The 16,550-nt window shown below is 38.5% G+C and overlaps 3 protein-coding genes across 3 annotated transcripts; 1 reads left to right on the forward strand and 2 right to left on the reverse strand.

Annotated features, from left to right (window-relative positions):
• Positions 1–688: 688 nt before the first annotated feature.
• LOC104883509 (uncharacterized) lies at positions 689–5,235 on the forward strand. The gene is made up of 4 exons (XM_048638873.1): positions 689–1,652; positions 1,711–2,660; positions 2,823–4,712; positions 5,224–5,235. Exons 1-4 carry the CDS (start codon positions 689–691, stop codon positions 5,233–5,235), a joined length of 3,816 nt encoding a protein of 1,271 aa, XP_048494830.1.
• Positions 5,233–10,380, reverse strand: LOC104904248 (factor of DNA methylation 5). Its single transcript, XM_010692451.4, has 6 exons — positions 9,680–10,380; positions 7,783–8,181; positions 7,540–7,679; positions 6,948–7,109; positions 6,637–6,849; positions 5,233–5,794 (listed from the first exon to the last, which is right to left on the reverse strand). Exons 1-6 carry the CDS (start codon positions 9,771–9,773, stop codon positions 5,564–5,566), a joined length of 1,239 nt encoding a protein of 412 aa, XP_010690753.2. The 5' UTR covers positions 9,774–10,380; the 3' UTR covers positions 5,233–5,563.
• A 130-nt stretch (positions 10,381–10,510) lies between these two features.
• LOC104904245 (arginine decarboxylase) lies at positions 10,511–15,672 on the reverse strand. Its single transcript, XM_010692446.4, has 4 exons — positions 15,169–15,672; positions 13,889–13,998; positions 13,162–13,265; positions 10,511–12,993 (listed from the first exon to the last, which is right to left on the reverse strand). Exons 2-4 carry the CDS (start codon positions 13,947–13,949, stop codon positions 10,966–10,968), a joined length of 2,193 nt encoding a protein of 730 aa, XP_010690748.2. The 5' UTR covers positions 13,950–13,998; positions 15,169–15,672; the 3' UTR covers positions 10,511–10,965.
• Between the last annotated feature and the right edge of the window lie 878 nt (positions 15,673–16,550).

The following is a 16,550-nucleotide window of genomic DNA, read 5'->3' on the forward strand; positions in this document are numbered from 1 at the left end:
ATATGGAATATGATACCACTATGGAGGAGTTGAGTGCGCAGCAAGATATCACATTGAAACCTCACCATTTGCAAGTACAAAACTTTCTGGCCACGGTGGGCGACCAAACTGAAAAAGTGCAGCAGGTTTTCGAGCCAATCCTAACGCAGGAAGTGTCTGGGTTTGATGCGATCTCCGTAGAACATAAGAGTGCGGGAGCCGAGCTGGGTAAAACCGCTACTGTTATGGCAGCTCCACCTACAGATTCACTTCAGCAGCCTCTAGGGAGGATAATAATGGCGTCGACAGAACGTAATGTGGATGTGAGTACTGTAGCTCAGATAGGGCCGAAAGTTCCTCAAGTTTCAGGTGACCCAATCCCTTCTTTTTTATTTGTTGCTGGAGAAGGTAGCCATGCAAAAAAATTTAAAAAATCAAAGCCTAAAAAATATGTTGTACCACCTACTGATGATTCTTTAATTTTACACCCATGCAACATTGTGGATGGTTTTATGTCTGGTGAAAAACGTAAATTGGTGGATAATATGATGATTGACGATGGGACTGAAAAAGATGATTTAGGTGCTAAAAAACAAAAGTTGAGTGTGCATTCTATCACTGGCAGTGGTGTTGACATTGTCGAGGCGGTGGTTGGAAGTGACCAACCCCGCCCGGAGTTATGAAAATATTATGTTGGAACTGTCAGGGAATGGGTAACCCTTGGACGGTTCGACAGATGAGACGACTTTATGAGTCGTATACCCCCGACATATTTTTTGTGTCGGAAACAAAGGTTACAAAAAATATTGTGGAGCAAAAAAAGGAGATTTTGGGGTTTTCTAGTGCGTATGGTGTATCGAGTGTGGGTAGAGCAGGAGGTCTTTGCATTTTTTGGAAAGACGAGACTATTTCTTTCTCTTTGGTCTCGTTTTCTCATAATCATATTTGTGGTGATGTGGTTAGTAGGGGTGATAAAACTTGGAGATTTGTGGGGATCTATGGATGGCCGGAGGAGGAAAATAAACAAAAAACATGGACGTTGATTAAAAATCTATGTGAGGAGTATCAGGGGTCGATTGTTTTTGGTGGTGATTTTAATGAAATCTTGAGTTATGATGAGAAAGAGGGGGGCTCGAACAGAAATAGGAGGGCTATGGAGGGATTTCGTGATGTGATGGCGAATTGTGGGTTGGGTGAACTACGATATGTGGGGCAGTGGTACACTTGGGAGAGGGGTCGAAGTCCGGAGACGAGAATTAGAGAGAGACTTGATCGATTTATCATATCCCGTGGTTGGTTGGATTTATTCCCAGAGGCTTTCATCGAGCATTCGGTCAGATACAGCTCGGACCATGCAGCGGTGGTATTAAAAGAGAGTGCTGGTGGTGGGGAACGAGTAAGGGGCAGTCGTGGATTCAGATTTGAGACTGGGTGGCTGTTAGATGAGTCTTGTGAGGAGGTAGTGAAGAATGCTTGGGGCGCAGCGGCGGGTGAGCACATTACTGAGAGATTGGGGGCGGTGGCGAGAGACTTACAAGGGTGGAGTAAGAAGAGTTTCGGGAATTTAAAAAAGCAAATTGTTCGAGTTGAGAAAAAGCTTCATGAGGCGCAGAGGGGCTCGACTTCGAGGGAGAATTGTGATCTTTGTGTGGCTTTGGAGAGTGAGCTTGATGGTTTACACTTTACATGCTAAGAATGAGGCTTACTGGTACCTTCGTTCGAGAGTTGCAGAAGTAAAGGATGGGGATAGGAACACTGCCTATTTCCATCATAAGGCGTCTCAGCGGAAAAAGAGGAACTATATTCATGGGTTAAAGGATAGAGATGGTGTGTGGCAAACGGAGGAAGAGAATATTGAGAGGGAGGTGGTTCGATACTTTGACACGATTTTTACCTCGTCTGAACCATCTAGAGATAATCTGCAAGAAGTTTTAAAGCATGTGAGGTCGTCTGTAACCCAGGAATACAATGACATTTTGCTTCGCCCATACACAAAAGAGGAGATTTATGCTGCATTGAGTGATATGCACCCTTGTAAGGCTCCTGGGCCTGATGGGATGCATGCTATTTTTTATCAGAGGTTCTGGCATATCATTGGCGATGAGGTATTTACCTATATTAGCAATATTTTACATAACTTTTCTTGCCCAGGAGATGTTAACTGTACCAATGTTGCTCTTATCCCTAAAGTTAACTCTCCAACTGTTGTTTCTGAATTTCGGCCTATCAGTTTATGTAATGTATTGTACAAAATAGCGTCTAAAGCTCTTGTTCTGAGGCTCAAACAATTTCTCCCTACAATCGTATCTGAGAATCAAAGTGCTTTTGTTCCTGGACGAATGATTTCGGATAACTCCCTCATTGCTTTGGAGATTTTTCATACTATGAAGAGGCGGAATAACAGCAGGAAAGGCTTGATTGCGATGAAACTTGACATGAGTAAAGCCTACGACAGAGTGGAGTGGGGCTTCCTCAGGAAGCTTCTGCTGACAATGGGGTTTGATGGAAGATGGGTTAATCTGGTGATGAGTTGTGTCTCAAGTGTATCGTACTCCTTCGTTATTAATGGACGAGTATGTGGTTCGGTGACTCCCTCTAGAGGATTGCGTCAGGGTGATCCTCTATCTCCATTCCTATTTATCTTGGTTGCTGATGCTTTTTCTCAGATGATCCAACAAAAGGTGGCTACGAATGATATTCATGGTGCGAGAGCAAGCCGAAATGGTCCAGAAATTTCTCACCTTCTTTTTGCAGATGATAGTCTTCTCTTTACAAGGGCTACCCGACAGGAATGCTTGACGATAGTTGATATTCTCAACAAATATGAAGCGGCATCCGGGCAGAAAATTAATTATGAAAAGTCGGAAGTTTCCTTTAGTAAAGGCGTAAGCTGTGGGAAAAAAGAAGAATTGATTAATCTTCTCCATATGAGGCATGTTGACAGACACCAGAAGTATCTTGGTATCCCGTCTCTTGGTGGGAGATCAAAGAAAGTGCTTTTTCGGGAACTTTTAGATAGAATGTGGAAGAAATTGAGGGGTTGGAAAGAAAAATTGTTGTCCCGAGCTGGGAAAGAAGTCCTTATCAAGGCTGTTATCCAAGCTTTGCCTACTTATCTGATGGGAGTCTACAAGCTCCCTGGTGCTGTTATACACGAAATCCACTCTGCTATGGCTCGATTCTGGTGGGGAGGGCGAGGGGACGAACGGAAAATGCACTGGTTAAGTTGGGAAAAAATGTGCAAACCCAAATGTATGGGGGGTTTGGGTTTCAAGGACCTTACAGTTTTCAATGATGCTTTGTTGGGAAAACAAGTTTGGCGTTTATTACATCACAAGGAGTCACTTTTGAGTCGGGTAATGAGTGCCAAGTATTACCCCCATGGTGATGTTTGTCAAGCAAGGTTAGGATACTCTTCTAGCTATTCGTGGCGGAGTATTTGGGGTGCGAAGAGCTTGGTAATGGAGGGTCTGATTTGGAGAGTTGGAGATGGCACGAAAATTGACATATGGAGTGCACCATGGGTGGGGGACGAAGAAGGTAGATTCATCAAGAGTGCTCGAGTGGAGGGACTAGAAGTGGTGGGAGATTTAATGGATGTTGAAAGGAAGGAGTGGAATGTGGAACTTATTGAGAGCCATTTCAATGAACGTGACCAACAATGTATACTGGCCATTCCTTTAAGCACTAGATGTTTACAGGACGACTTAACTTGGGCATACTCTAAGGACGGCATTTATTCGGTGAAAACTGCTTATATGTTGGGAAAAGGGGGGAACCTGGATGATTTTCATAGGGTGTGGAATATTTTATGGAGTTTAAATGTGTCGCCTAAGGTACGCCATTTCCTGTGGCGTGCCTGCACAAGTTCGCTCCCAGTGAGGAAAGTACTTCAGAGACGCCACCTCATCGACGAAGCAGGGTGCCCCTGTTGTGATAGAGAGGATGAGACGCAATTACATTTATTCTATCGTTGCCCGATGTCGCTGAAGTTGTGGGAAGAGCTGGGTTGTCATATATTATTGCCAGGGGTGGAAGATGAAGCCATGTGTGATACCCTCGTCAGATGGAGTGAGATGGATGCAACTGTGGTTCAAAAGGGATGTTATCTCCTATGGAATGTTTGGGTTGAAAGAAACAGGAAAGTCTTTGAGTATACAAGTCACCCTGCCACTATTGTGGGCCAGAGAATTATGAGACAAGTTGTTGATTTTAATAACTATGCTGTAAGGATTTATGGAGGAGTGCGTTCCCCCGCGGCTACGAGCTCAAGCCGATGGTCTGCCCCCCCGGTTGGCGCTATTAAATTGAACACAGATGCAAGTTTGGCTGAGGAAGGCTGGGTGGGACTTGGAGTGATAGCCCGCGACTCGGAAGGTAAGGTGTGCTTTGCTGCAACTAGACGTGTGCGTGCCTACTGGCCCCCCGAGGTAGCTGAATGCAAGGCCATTTATATGGCATCCCGCTTGGCCAAAGCTCGTGGATATGGTGATGTGATTTTTGAATCCGACTCTCTGGTAGCAACGAAAAAGTTATCGAAAGCAGCAATTTTCTTCTCGGATTTGGATGCAATACTTGGGGACATTCTTTCTATGTGTAATGCCTTTTCATCCGTTTCTTTTTCTCATGTTAAAAGGGATGGGAATACTGTTGCCCATAACCTTGCTAGAGTTGTGCCTTTTGGTGTTGAGCAATGTTGGGAACATCACTGCCCTAGTATTGTAACACCTTATGTACTTATGGACACTTTGTCCCTTTGATTAATGCACTTCTCTTTCCCCTCAAAAAAAAAAAGTATTGAGGAGAAGTCTAGGTAAGTCCTTGGTTGCATATAATTAGAACTAAAAAATTAGAGTTAATGCATTATTCATGAATTCTTTATTGAGTAGAGAGAAGGTAAGTCGGTATCGAAAGTGGGTGGGACCTATACCAAATTGGAAATGAGAAATGTATCGAGGATAAACATACATGAAAAAAAAATGAAAAATCTATTAGGGCACGTAGGTAAAGAAAAATTGGTCACAAAAAAGAATATTTTGACATTATTTATATTTAGCAAACATTAAATAAGCACGTGCATATGTAGCAAAATCCATTTCTTGAATAATGTTTGCAAATACACTATTTTATTTCTGCTGGTTGATGTAAATGCATGCCATAGAGCCTTGAATTACTCTAGCTCTAAGTCCTCCTAAATCTTTAACATAATTCTTTGCATAACTTCTCATTCCTCCCATATCACAGTTAGTAGAGTAAAGAGAAATCTGTGCAAGATGATAGTGAAGGAGCATAAAGTTTACAAATTTAAATGCCAAAAATATATACACATTACACATAGCTAGCTACAATCTCTGTTCACAATAAGTCACGAACACTACTTTCATTAACATAAGAGAGTTACTCCTAAGTTTTTCTTCCTTCCTACTTTGATCCATATAGCAGTAAAGCAGCTTAGTAATATCAACTGCTAAAGCTAAAGCCATGTCTGTTTAAAGAAGAGTAAACCTTACATGTCTTTCTAGAGTGTATTAACAAAGCCGGAACAAGTTAACAACACTCGTGGCTCTGGCTTGAAGTCTACGAGTTATCGTCGTTTTCGTTTGTGAGTTTTAAGCTGCTGGATTATGTATCCAATAACCTCTTTCAGGCTAACTTTCCTTTCCTCTTTGATGTTCCAAATTTTAGGCACTGGATATCTCCCACTCGGATTGTACTCATTCAGCTCTAACAAAGCACTTGTCACTGCTTTGTATGCGTTCTCACCCCATTCTTTTCTCAACTCTTCCAGCTTCTCATCACTCTCATCAATAATTGCCTGCCATTTAGACATATCAAGGGAGAAAAATGGTATTTGTTTGGAATAAAACCATTTCAATAGGTCAATTAGTGAAGAACTGAAAATTTATCAGTGTCCAAGTGTCAATATATGGTTTTTATAAATTTATGAAAAAACTCTAAAACCCATATCAGGCACAAGTACATGTCCAAGTGCAGGCAATTTAATGAAAATTTTCTAGGTCGTTAGTCCAAAATTAGCATTGAAATATCCATATCCTCATCAGAACGTTAAAGATCCAACAAGGTGCACACTACTATTTTAGACAGCATGAAAAATCCGAGCAGCATAGATTTGATATCTTAAGAATATAAGTGTAGTGTAGTAGTCAACTATTGCATAGCAATTATGCATAAATCATAATTTGGAGTCTTATTCTGTTGAATCATTTGACTTCAACGGTCCGTTTGGTAGTTGGTCATAAATGGTGGTAATGGGAATGAATTCGTGTGTAAATTTGTGAAAAATATCATTGTCCATTCCCATGGTAATGCTAATTTATCCTAAAGTGTCCACTTTCCTTCTTGAATTTTCATTCCCATCCAATACCACCTTGTAGGGTGGTAATGAGTAGTAATGAAAATTGCTTCCCCTTGGGGACAAAAACACAAGTTTAGGGGTAAGATAGCTTGCTCATGGAGAAAAAATGTCTCTCCATGGAAATTTTAAGGGTGCTTCCCTAATAAAATTACACTTAAAATTCATTCCCATTACCGCAATTTATTAACAACTACCAAACGTGCCGCAAGTGTAATGAACAAGCACAATAAAGTTATAGCAGCAATCTATTCAAACTACTCACTTAGGGCCTTCATCATTACCTGCAGGTTACCATCTATGCTACTGAGCTTGAAAGGATGCCAGTTTGAATTCTTTAGATGATCTTCCCAAAGCGAACATACTTCAGCACACTTGATCCCTCGTTCTTCTTTTGGAAACTTCTTAGAACATGCATCAAGGAAAGGTTTAGTGTCAAGTTCTCCCATTCTTTTTATCCCAAGCATTGTTCGGTTACTCAAAATTGTATCTAGACCCTGAAAGTGAAAATGCAGATTTTAATGAAAAACAGTTACTGTCAGGTTAGCTGAATTGGTTTTTTGCAAGAAAACATAAGAAAGGAAGAAGTAAGTACACTTAGCAATTCTTGCTGAGCATCTAGCAGCTCATTGTTGCTTGCGCGCTCCTTGAGTATCAGGGTTTGGTTGAGGTTTTGCAAGTACAAAACTTCATCTGTTTTTTCCTCCAGTTCTTTCCTCAGAGCGTCGATATCAATATTTGTACAATCTGCTACTTGCTATTCAACCAGTGGCTTTCATGTTAACTTTGACCCAATAATAATAATTACATGCAAAATCAACAAAAACAACTACAGTACTTACTAGACCGGCCAAGATTGTCTCGTACCCAACCAAACCCCAGATGTACCAAATCCAAACACCCATTTGCAACCTCTAGTTTTATATCTCATTTTCAGATTTGCAAAGGGATTCTAGGGCCTAATTTGGAACTAAATGTTGCATTGAATACTAGGAGTTGGCATTTTACATGTTCATCTCTCTTTCTGAAGACCACCATCATAACAATGCAAAAGTTTTCAGGTTCTTTTTCTCTTAATGGAAAAGTTTTTCAGGTAAAAAAGTATTACTAATATATTTACACAATAATCCATATTCATATAGTTTGAGAAGAAACTTCTTGTATTAATGTCATAATGACAGACTTACCATTGAACAACTCTGCCCCTCATCACTTTGAGGTCCTTCCACGCTTTGCACCAATTGTCCAATAAGTTCTTTCTGAACAGATTTCAGTTTAGATCGAAGCATTTTGTTTCTAAAACCTATGTCCTGCATCTTTCTTTCTCCTAAGAGAATCAACAAAGTTCACGTTAAACTAAAACACTACTAAATCAAATTAGTCAGAAAATGCGCTATTTATTGCAAAAGTTTTTCCGAACAAGAACAAACCTTGGATGTATAATTTGTGCCATGCATCTCTCTCCTCCATGAGCTTTCTAATATCACTGTACATCTCACTACAAGTGTGCTTCAGATCAGCTATTTGCTCATGTTTGCAATCTACTTCCTTCAACAGGCTAACAAGTATTCTTGAAGTTGATTTACAAGTTGCATCTTTCTTCTTGCACTCCTGCTCCAATTCATTTATCCTTTCCTTTTGGTGTTCAACCTCTTGAACAAGGCTGGATATAAGTTTGGTTAGATAAGCACAAGTCTGATCATACTTTTGTCCTACTACCTCTATTCTTGAATTGTTTTCTTCTATGTCCTTACACAAGCTTGCAACATATCCATCTCGCGAGCATGTCGTGTTGTGGCTCTCTATTGACAGACTTTCAACTAAAGTCTCTGCACCATTATAAAGTGTTAGAACCACTTGCACCATCAAGCATGTCTGCAAGTAGAAACATAACAAAAGAGAGAATTTGATGCAAGGACGTTGGAAAGTCTAACTCAATAGTCCTAATTTCCATCTTCAGCAGGGTTGCTAAAATCCGTGATTGAAGAAAATTAATTTACTAAACCTCATAGGTTTTCCGAAAATTGAACCTTTGAGGCTTCTCATACTCCATGTCTAAATAAATATCAGCTTTCAGCAAGATTTGTTCCTTGTCTCTAAGCTATATCACTCGGACTCAAGTATTTGTGTTAGACACGACATGTGTCCAAGTGTCTAACTCGGCTAATTTATGGAAAACTTCCATGAATTTGGCCCAAGCTGAATTGTCAAAGTGTGCATATACCCATTTAGGAGTCTCATGAATTCGACACGAATGCTTGAGGTAATATGAAAAATAGAGTAACATATTTCCTGCCCATTTTAAGACTAGAAACTTGAGGTTTATAGCCTCCGTAAACCAAAATCACCCCAATAAAATTCTGCAACCCCCCCTATTTGTCCTAGATTCCCAAAACACTCCCAAATTTGAATATGACAATCACAAACCTGGCAAAAACTCTTTTTGGGACTGAAACTTGCATGATTTGGACACAAAATCTACTAAATCACTGCCACCCTCTATGATATTGGTCAATGGATCACCTCCTTATAAGATGTATATCAATTATCATGTCTTATTTCTGCAAATTAGTAGGAAAAAACAGGACGGCATTTAGCAACCCAGATACGAAAGGGACATGAAAACAAAATGAGGATATTAAATTAGACATGCATGTACAATTCTCCATAAAACTCGTCTCTTTTTTTATTTATGATAAGAGTGGAACTTGTATTATTATGCCAAAATTCTACTCCCTCCGTCCCATAATATAGTGCTTGTTTCTTTTTTACACGGTCTCCAAGATGTAACTTTGACCTTTTATATCTTCAATTCCGTATTAATAAAAAATATAAAAAGTTGATATTATGAAACTACACATTGAGACGAATCTAACAAGACCCCACATGAATATGTTTTTTTATATATACAAATGAGAATATTTGGTCAAAGATTTTAAAATTTGACTCACCAAAAATGAAGTAGGCACTATATTATGGGACGGAGGGAGCAGTATACAGACACAATATAATTAAAAGTTAAAAAAATTGGGGAATCAAATTTCTAACAGTTTTTTTTTCCACTTAAGATCTCTCCCTCCATTGCAGTCATGCAGACCCACAAGCATAATAAATTAAAATTAACTATTTTAGACCCATAAATCCACATTTCTCGAAATCGCCAATTATTTCTTACCCCCACCTCAAAAAAAAAAAAAACTTCATACTTTTATAGAATAAAAAAAAGGTAACTTTCAATTTCACTCAGATAAAACATACTACTAAATACATTATTGATTAAGCCCACAAAGGAAAAAACAAAAAAAAGAAGAAAGATTCAGAGAAAACCTGAATGAGAATTGGAGTGAATAAACTGGGTTTCATGAGTATGTGAGAGCAATGTTGTGTTTGTGCTCATCTTTTCTTCAGATGATTCCTCCATTATCACAAACTCTGACAAACAACCCAGAAAACAACAACAAAAGAAGAAAAACTGGAAGAAATTTATCAACACTAATCACTTTATCAAAATTTGTAGTATTATGTAGTAGAAGAGGGAAATGGGTCGGAATGTGTGAGAAGAGGAATGAAAAGAAATCAGAAATGTGTCAGTGATTGTTCATGGGAAAAAAGAAAGCAAAAACAAAAAACAACAATGAAAACAAGGCCAAATGCTAATTTTTCTTCAAACCAGATGATTCACCATGTAATTTTCAGCTGCTTAATCTGCAGTGAGCTTGTGTCAGCTTATGCTGAAATCGGAAAAAAGATTGGTGTGCATCATTTATGGACAAATGAGTAGGTGGACACTTATGTTACTGATATTGGGGTTGATTTAAGTGGTGATATTTCTCATCTTTTCTAGTACGGTAAAGTTTAGGAGGGTTGGGGGAGTATGGCATGCAATAGGCCTTTGGGTGGGACCCTCTGCCTTTGGTTGGGACCCTCTGTGAAGACAGTCCATATAATTTCTTCTTATCTAAATAATATTGCACAGAAACGGAAAATGAATATGAAACGGAAACGGAAATAGAAAATGAGTATTTATAATGATATTCAACCCATGTAGAAGTTTCTTTGAGGTTTCCAAAATGCGAAAACATTATGTGTTGAAATTTAAAAATGTGGAAATGTTATGACTTTCGCAAAATTTCCGTACAATATATGTGGAATTATTTTTTACTTCTAATAATACAGGTATAACCTGAGATAACATATCCATTTTGAATAACATACTTTAATCTTTATCCATTTTGAAATAATATATCCATTTTGAATCTTTATCCCTAGTAAAAGTGCCAAGTAAAACTTACGTAAAATTGATGAGTATATGGCAACTTAATTTTGTAGAAGTATAATTTTGATTTTCATCGTTTCTTTTGACATGCCTTTTAGTTGTATTATGATTATTGATATCCCTTCCATGTTCCGTCCAACAAAAATGCAAGGTGCCTAGTGCCTACCTGTTCTACTCCTTACATTTTTGTCTATGTCATGAGAATCAAAATCTAACAGTGGATAAAACAATAATTCTACTGTAATAAACAAATAATGAGGATTCTGATCATTAACTAAGAGATCATCACAACAAATGGATCACTTTAGCACCAAAAAAGTAAGGATGATGACACTCATCACTCTTGCTGTTGTTCTTGAATCTTGATGAAACCACAAGTGGGAGTTGTGGAGTGAACCACAAGGTAAGGCGTATGATTAAGGAAATGAGCCAGCCTGTCAGCAAGGGACGCAGAGTTCTGATCTTCGAGGCTGTGAAGGCATTCCTCGGCCCTATGCTTGAGAGCCTCGAGCATGAGCTCAGGCTCGTGCTGCACGGACCGAAGAATGTCTCTACAAGATGGGCCTGGGACAATTCGCGTTACTGCAAAGTTATGCAGCCCATCATTTTGCAAGACCTGAATTACACTCGGGCCTCCGAAAAGGTTGTGGGCTCCCCCAAGTGCTTCCTCATAAGCTCCGCCCAAAAACATCCCTAGATAATAACACCCACCATCACCACAACCGTTAGCATTTCCTCTCCGCATTTCATGGAGAGGTAAATCAGACTCACCACCAATAAACTTATCAATCTTACCATCACTATCACACGTTAAATCAGCTAAAATTCCCCTAACTCCAGGTCTTTGATCAAGCTTATGAATTGGGATTATTGGAAACAATTGTCCAATCCCCCAAAAATCAGGAACTGAAGTGAAAATTGACAAATTAACGTAGTAGGTGCTCACCGGATCACCTACACCAAGTCCTTTCGATATTATGTCGCATAACCCATCAACTGCTGCAAGCTGCTCCATTCCTAAAGACCCGTCTTTGAACAGATCAATACAATGTTGTTTCAGATGATCAGCATATAGCAAGCAAGCTTCACACTCCCCTCTTCTCAATGAAGCAAAAATGTTCTGGACATCTCTATGAGCCTCCTCGGTTAATCCCTCAGCCAAAGAATTCAGTGCCAGTGGAGAAATCGCTGGAGGAGCAGGCGGAACAGTGGCAGAGACCGCTTCAAAGACCAAAATGGAGTGGTGAGACACTATTGCCCTGCCACTCTCACTGCATATAACTGGGTGTTTCACTCCTTTGCGATCACAAGCAACTTGAACAGCTCCAACAACAGCAGAGGCATACTCTTCTAGACTATATCCGATAGAGATGTCCGATGCAGTTGATTTTGACCCATCATAATCAATTCCAAGACCACCACCAATGTCAATGACCTTCATACAAGCACCAAGGAGGACCAACTCACAGTAAATCTGAGCACCTTCTGATAAAGCATCTGACAGAAGCGTGGTTGAAGGGATTTGAGACCCAATATGAAAATGCAGGAGCTGGAGACAGTCTAACATACCAACTGCATCAAGCCTCTTAACAACACGTAAAATTTGGGTTGTTGTTAATCCAAACTTCCCTTTCTCACCTGAGGTTGAACCAAAGTGACCTAAATGTTTCGTCCTCAGTTTAGCACGGACACCAATTACGGGGTGAACACGGAGTGTGTGACTAAGTTCAATAACCAAATCAACTTCTTCCTCTTGCTCAAGTACTATTACAGTGTTGATTGCCAATTTTCGAGCAATCATAGCAAGAGAGATATACTCAGCATCTTTGAAACCATTGCACACCAATAAAGCATCAGGGTGACCTTTGCAAAGGGAGCTCATGGAGAGTAAGAGTTCAGGCTTCGACCCAGCTTCTAGCCCAAACCCAAACCCATACCCATATTTCACAATGTCCTCCACAACAAAGCGGTCCTGATTGCATTTCACAGGGTAGACTCCTTGGTAAGGCGATCTGTACCCATGAGATTGACAAGCAAGATCAAAAGCTGCTTGAAGGGATTCGAGGCGGTGTTTCAGAATGTCAGGGAACCGTACAATGAAGGGGAGCTGGAGGCCTAATCCACCATTCGGTTTAGTGTTGGAAACTTCACTCACAACCTTCAAAAGATCAATTTCCTGGTGAGGCTGTGTGGCGTCGCCAAAGGGCCTGATGGTAATATTCCCGGAGGAGTTGACAGAAAAATAGGGTGGACCCCAGCGATCAATGCGATAGAGGGAGGAGGACAGGGATGGGGACCATGGAAGCGAATCAATGGTGGCGTTCGTCAAGGGATGTACATGATCTTCCAATTGCTTCCTCAATTTCTGCAGGAATTAAAGCCACAAACATAAAAAGAAAGTCTTCCAAGCGAAGAAAAAAAGGTAACATGTAAAGTATGCAATGTTCCACGAAGCGATTATATGTTCAGGAATAAAAACAGAAGTTGTATCAGGGGTAAGAGAGGGAAGCAGATAATCTGAAGTTGCCAATACAGTGTGTAAACGTTGAAGGCTTCGCAAGTCATCAAGAGACACAGGGACCTCAGGAGCACCAATACCTATGCCTTTGAGTCTTTTGTTTTCAGGACCAATTTCCTCTGAAGAGAAAAACCTAACAACTGATTAGCAACTTTAAAGCCACACATTTCAGCAACTTAAATTTAGGTGGAACTATTACAATCATCCATCAACTTACTATTGATGAATTTAAAGTTTACAAGCTGTAAAAAGTTTTTATACAACTGATGAATGTAAATTCTACAAGTTGTAAAAAGTTTTTACTTAAATGCAGGAAATCAATTATGCAGATTAATTTTTTTCACATAATACATAAAGAAAAGGTGATAATGGAGCTTGACACCAAATCATCAAACTCATTAAAACATTTCACCTTATACAAGTTCATGGACTGAAGCCCAACGTCAGGTCTACATATATGCAGAATGCACATATAATTACGAAATTTTTGGAGTTTCGTTTGCATCTTACATGTTATGTACATATGTAATTAAATGTGGCCTGTTACTATGTGAGCGGAGGTAGTACATCATATATCCCACAAAACATAGGTACATGCATGGCCATAAAGGTATAGTTTCTTCTTAGACTGTTCATTTGATGCATACATTATTCTGTCAGAATCCCAAACCTAACTCTTGAATATCCCATAAGCAAGAACTGATATCTAAAACATATTAGCATACTACATAGTCTACATTACCATGCTGAGGAGGTGATGCTGTTGATATGGTATCACCATGATGATGCTTAGCTTCTAACATAGAGCTGCCTCGCTTCAATCTCTCCCAATCAAGATGAGCTCCACTGATGCTGACACAATTCAACAATAATAACCCCCTTAAATGAATAAAAAACCTATAAATCTATTTCCATGCATTTCGAGGTAGTATATACTACCTCAGTCTGATTCTATGTTAATTTACTTGTTCAAATTACACCTGCAACACGAGAATTAGGGAGTATAATAATGTAACATGTAAAGCCTCGTAAAAGTAGTACCAAAGATTTGGGATCAAATCTTGTGTGCATCAGTGTCATATGATTCTTCTATAAACCAAAAAATAATATCAAGGTACATTTCTAAACTTGTATCCTCAAGAACTTTTTTCCTAACACCCACTCCATTTGACACAATCTCAAAATGCACATCACTCCCTCAAAAAAAAAATGCACATCACTGGTCAAGTACTCCTCTAATGCAATGCTCATTTATACTAGTAGTTAATAGAATACTTTCATTAATTATTCCTTGTTTTTCAGAGGATTTTTTTGTCAAAAACCACCTTATAAAACATGACATTTGCGAGAAACCACCTTATATAATTTTTTTTTTTTTTTTTTTGCGAAAACAAAACTTTTTTGCGAGAACAAACCTTATGCTAGATTCCGATCATTGACCCAAGGTTTCAGCATTGACCATGTCATGAATTTTGTTGGGTTTAAAAGGTTACATGCCTTGCATGACATGATGAATTCCCAAACCTTGGATCAATTATCGGAATTTTGCCAAAACCTTGGTTCGATGATCGGCTTTTGAGTTTTGGCATAAGGTTTGTTCTCAAAAAAAAAATTGTTTAAGGTTTGTTTTCGCAAAAGAATACATATAAGGTGGTTTACCACAAATTTCATGTTTTATGGTGGATTTAAAAAAAAAAAAAAAAAAAAAAAACCTTTTACAGATAGCGCTCCACATAACCAGCTTGCAACCCTAAAACATGATCACAATTCCGTAATTCACAAACAAATCACTTCAGATACCAACAAAATCCACATTTACAATATGATTGAAAATTTGATTATATTCAACAGTCTTAGATTTTATAGCCAAAAATAAAATCATCACTATTTAACAATAAACATAAAACCAGTCTACTACCAATCAGTAAAATCAAACTATCACAAACAACAATCACCGAACAAATAAAAAGAATCCAAGATCTAACTGAAAAAAAAAAAATCTCGATTTCACACATTAATTACCTGCAATTCTACCTCTCTAGGCTTGGACTATGATTTTTCGACTCGTTAACCGCCATTGATAAGATATTACGATTGCATCAACAGAATTATTTTTTTAATTTAAATAATTCACAATATTACCGATGAATCAAGCATCAATAATAAACCGTGCTTGAATTTTGATGGAATTAATAACAAAAAGATCCAAAAAAAAAAACAATGCCTGAAATTAGATTTTCTCAATGAGTGTAAACATGCGAAAGAAGGAGTATTAATGGATGATCATGGAGGTCTTTTAATAGAACGCCGTGATTTTTCCACACTGAGTTGAGGAGAGAGAGAAAAACTGGTAAATTTCAGCCGGAAAATTGAGAAGGAAGAGAAATACTACGTTAATGTTGCAGTAGGGGGTGAAGGAAGAGTGGCGGGCGGGAGAATTGCATGGAAGTTGAAGGTTAGTTTATTCTTTTTTTAATGGGGAATTTGGTAAATTCGTGTCGAGTCCATCGGTAAATGGGTTGAACATTCTTAAGTTGAGAACGGTCTACCCTAACTCAACCTATTTAACTCGATCTATTTATTAACGAATCACGTGGTTCATTTATCAAGTGCATATATATATATATATAAACTAAATAAATGTACGTCATATATTTTTTAATCTATGTTTTATATACTACTTATTATATTAGCTAAATAAAACAAATCCAACAATAAGAGAAGATTTCCATACCTTAATGAAAAATATTCAAATTTTCTCAAGCCTAACTAATGAAATTCATAGTAAAATAATAGTTAAATGAGTTGTCGTGTCAGATTCGGGTTAAAATATTCAATCCTTACCCGACTCGTTCAATAAACACGTCAAGTTGGGTCAACCACTTGAAAGGGTTGAAAAGTCGGGTTTAGGTCGGTTTGATTTTTACCGCCTATAGAATTTGGGATGGATCCATGGATTTTGGCCCTTCTCCCAACAATCTATACTAATATATTAAAAGGCGTGCGTAAACCAGGAACGGTGCCACGTGGCGCTCTCCCTAGGGAGTTTTAGATCATGTAATCCATGTACAATAAAAAAAATTAGAAATCGCATAGTATAGGTTTTGATCCCGTGACCTCAAGTTCATGTACTAAAGTTTTAACCACTCGACCAAGTAATATTTAGTGCTATTATATCAAAGTACAATATTAATAAATGAAAATTTTCTTACCCGGGGCATAGCCCGGGCCTAATAACTAGTTATGTTATACATTTGTATGCAGCTCTTAAGATTGCATATAAGAAGCTAAAAATTGAAATATTAAGCAATAAATAAGCATTAATTACATTAATTGATGTGTAATTATATCATAGGTTTGTTAAACATCGCCCAAATTTATATTTATAGACCATTTCACCCTTT

The sequence above is a fragment of the Beta vulgaris genome, chromosome 2, assembly GCF_026745355.1.
Source record: "Beta vulgaris subsp. vulgaris cultivar EL10 chromosome 2, EL10.2, whole genome shotgun sequence".
In the NCBI taxonomy this organism is placed as follows: Eukaryota; Viridiplantae; Streptophyta; class Magnoliopsida; order Caryophyllales; family Amaranthaceae; genus Beta; species Beta vulgaris.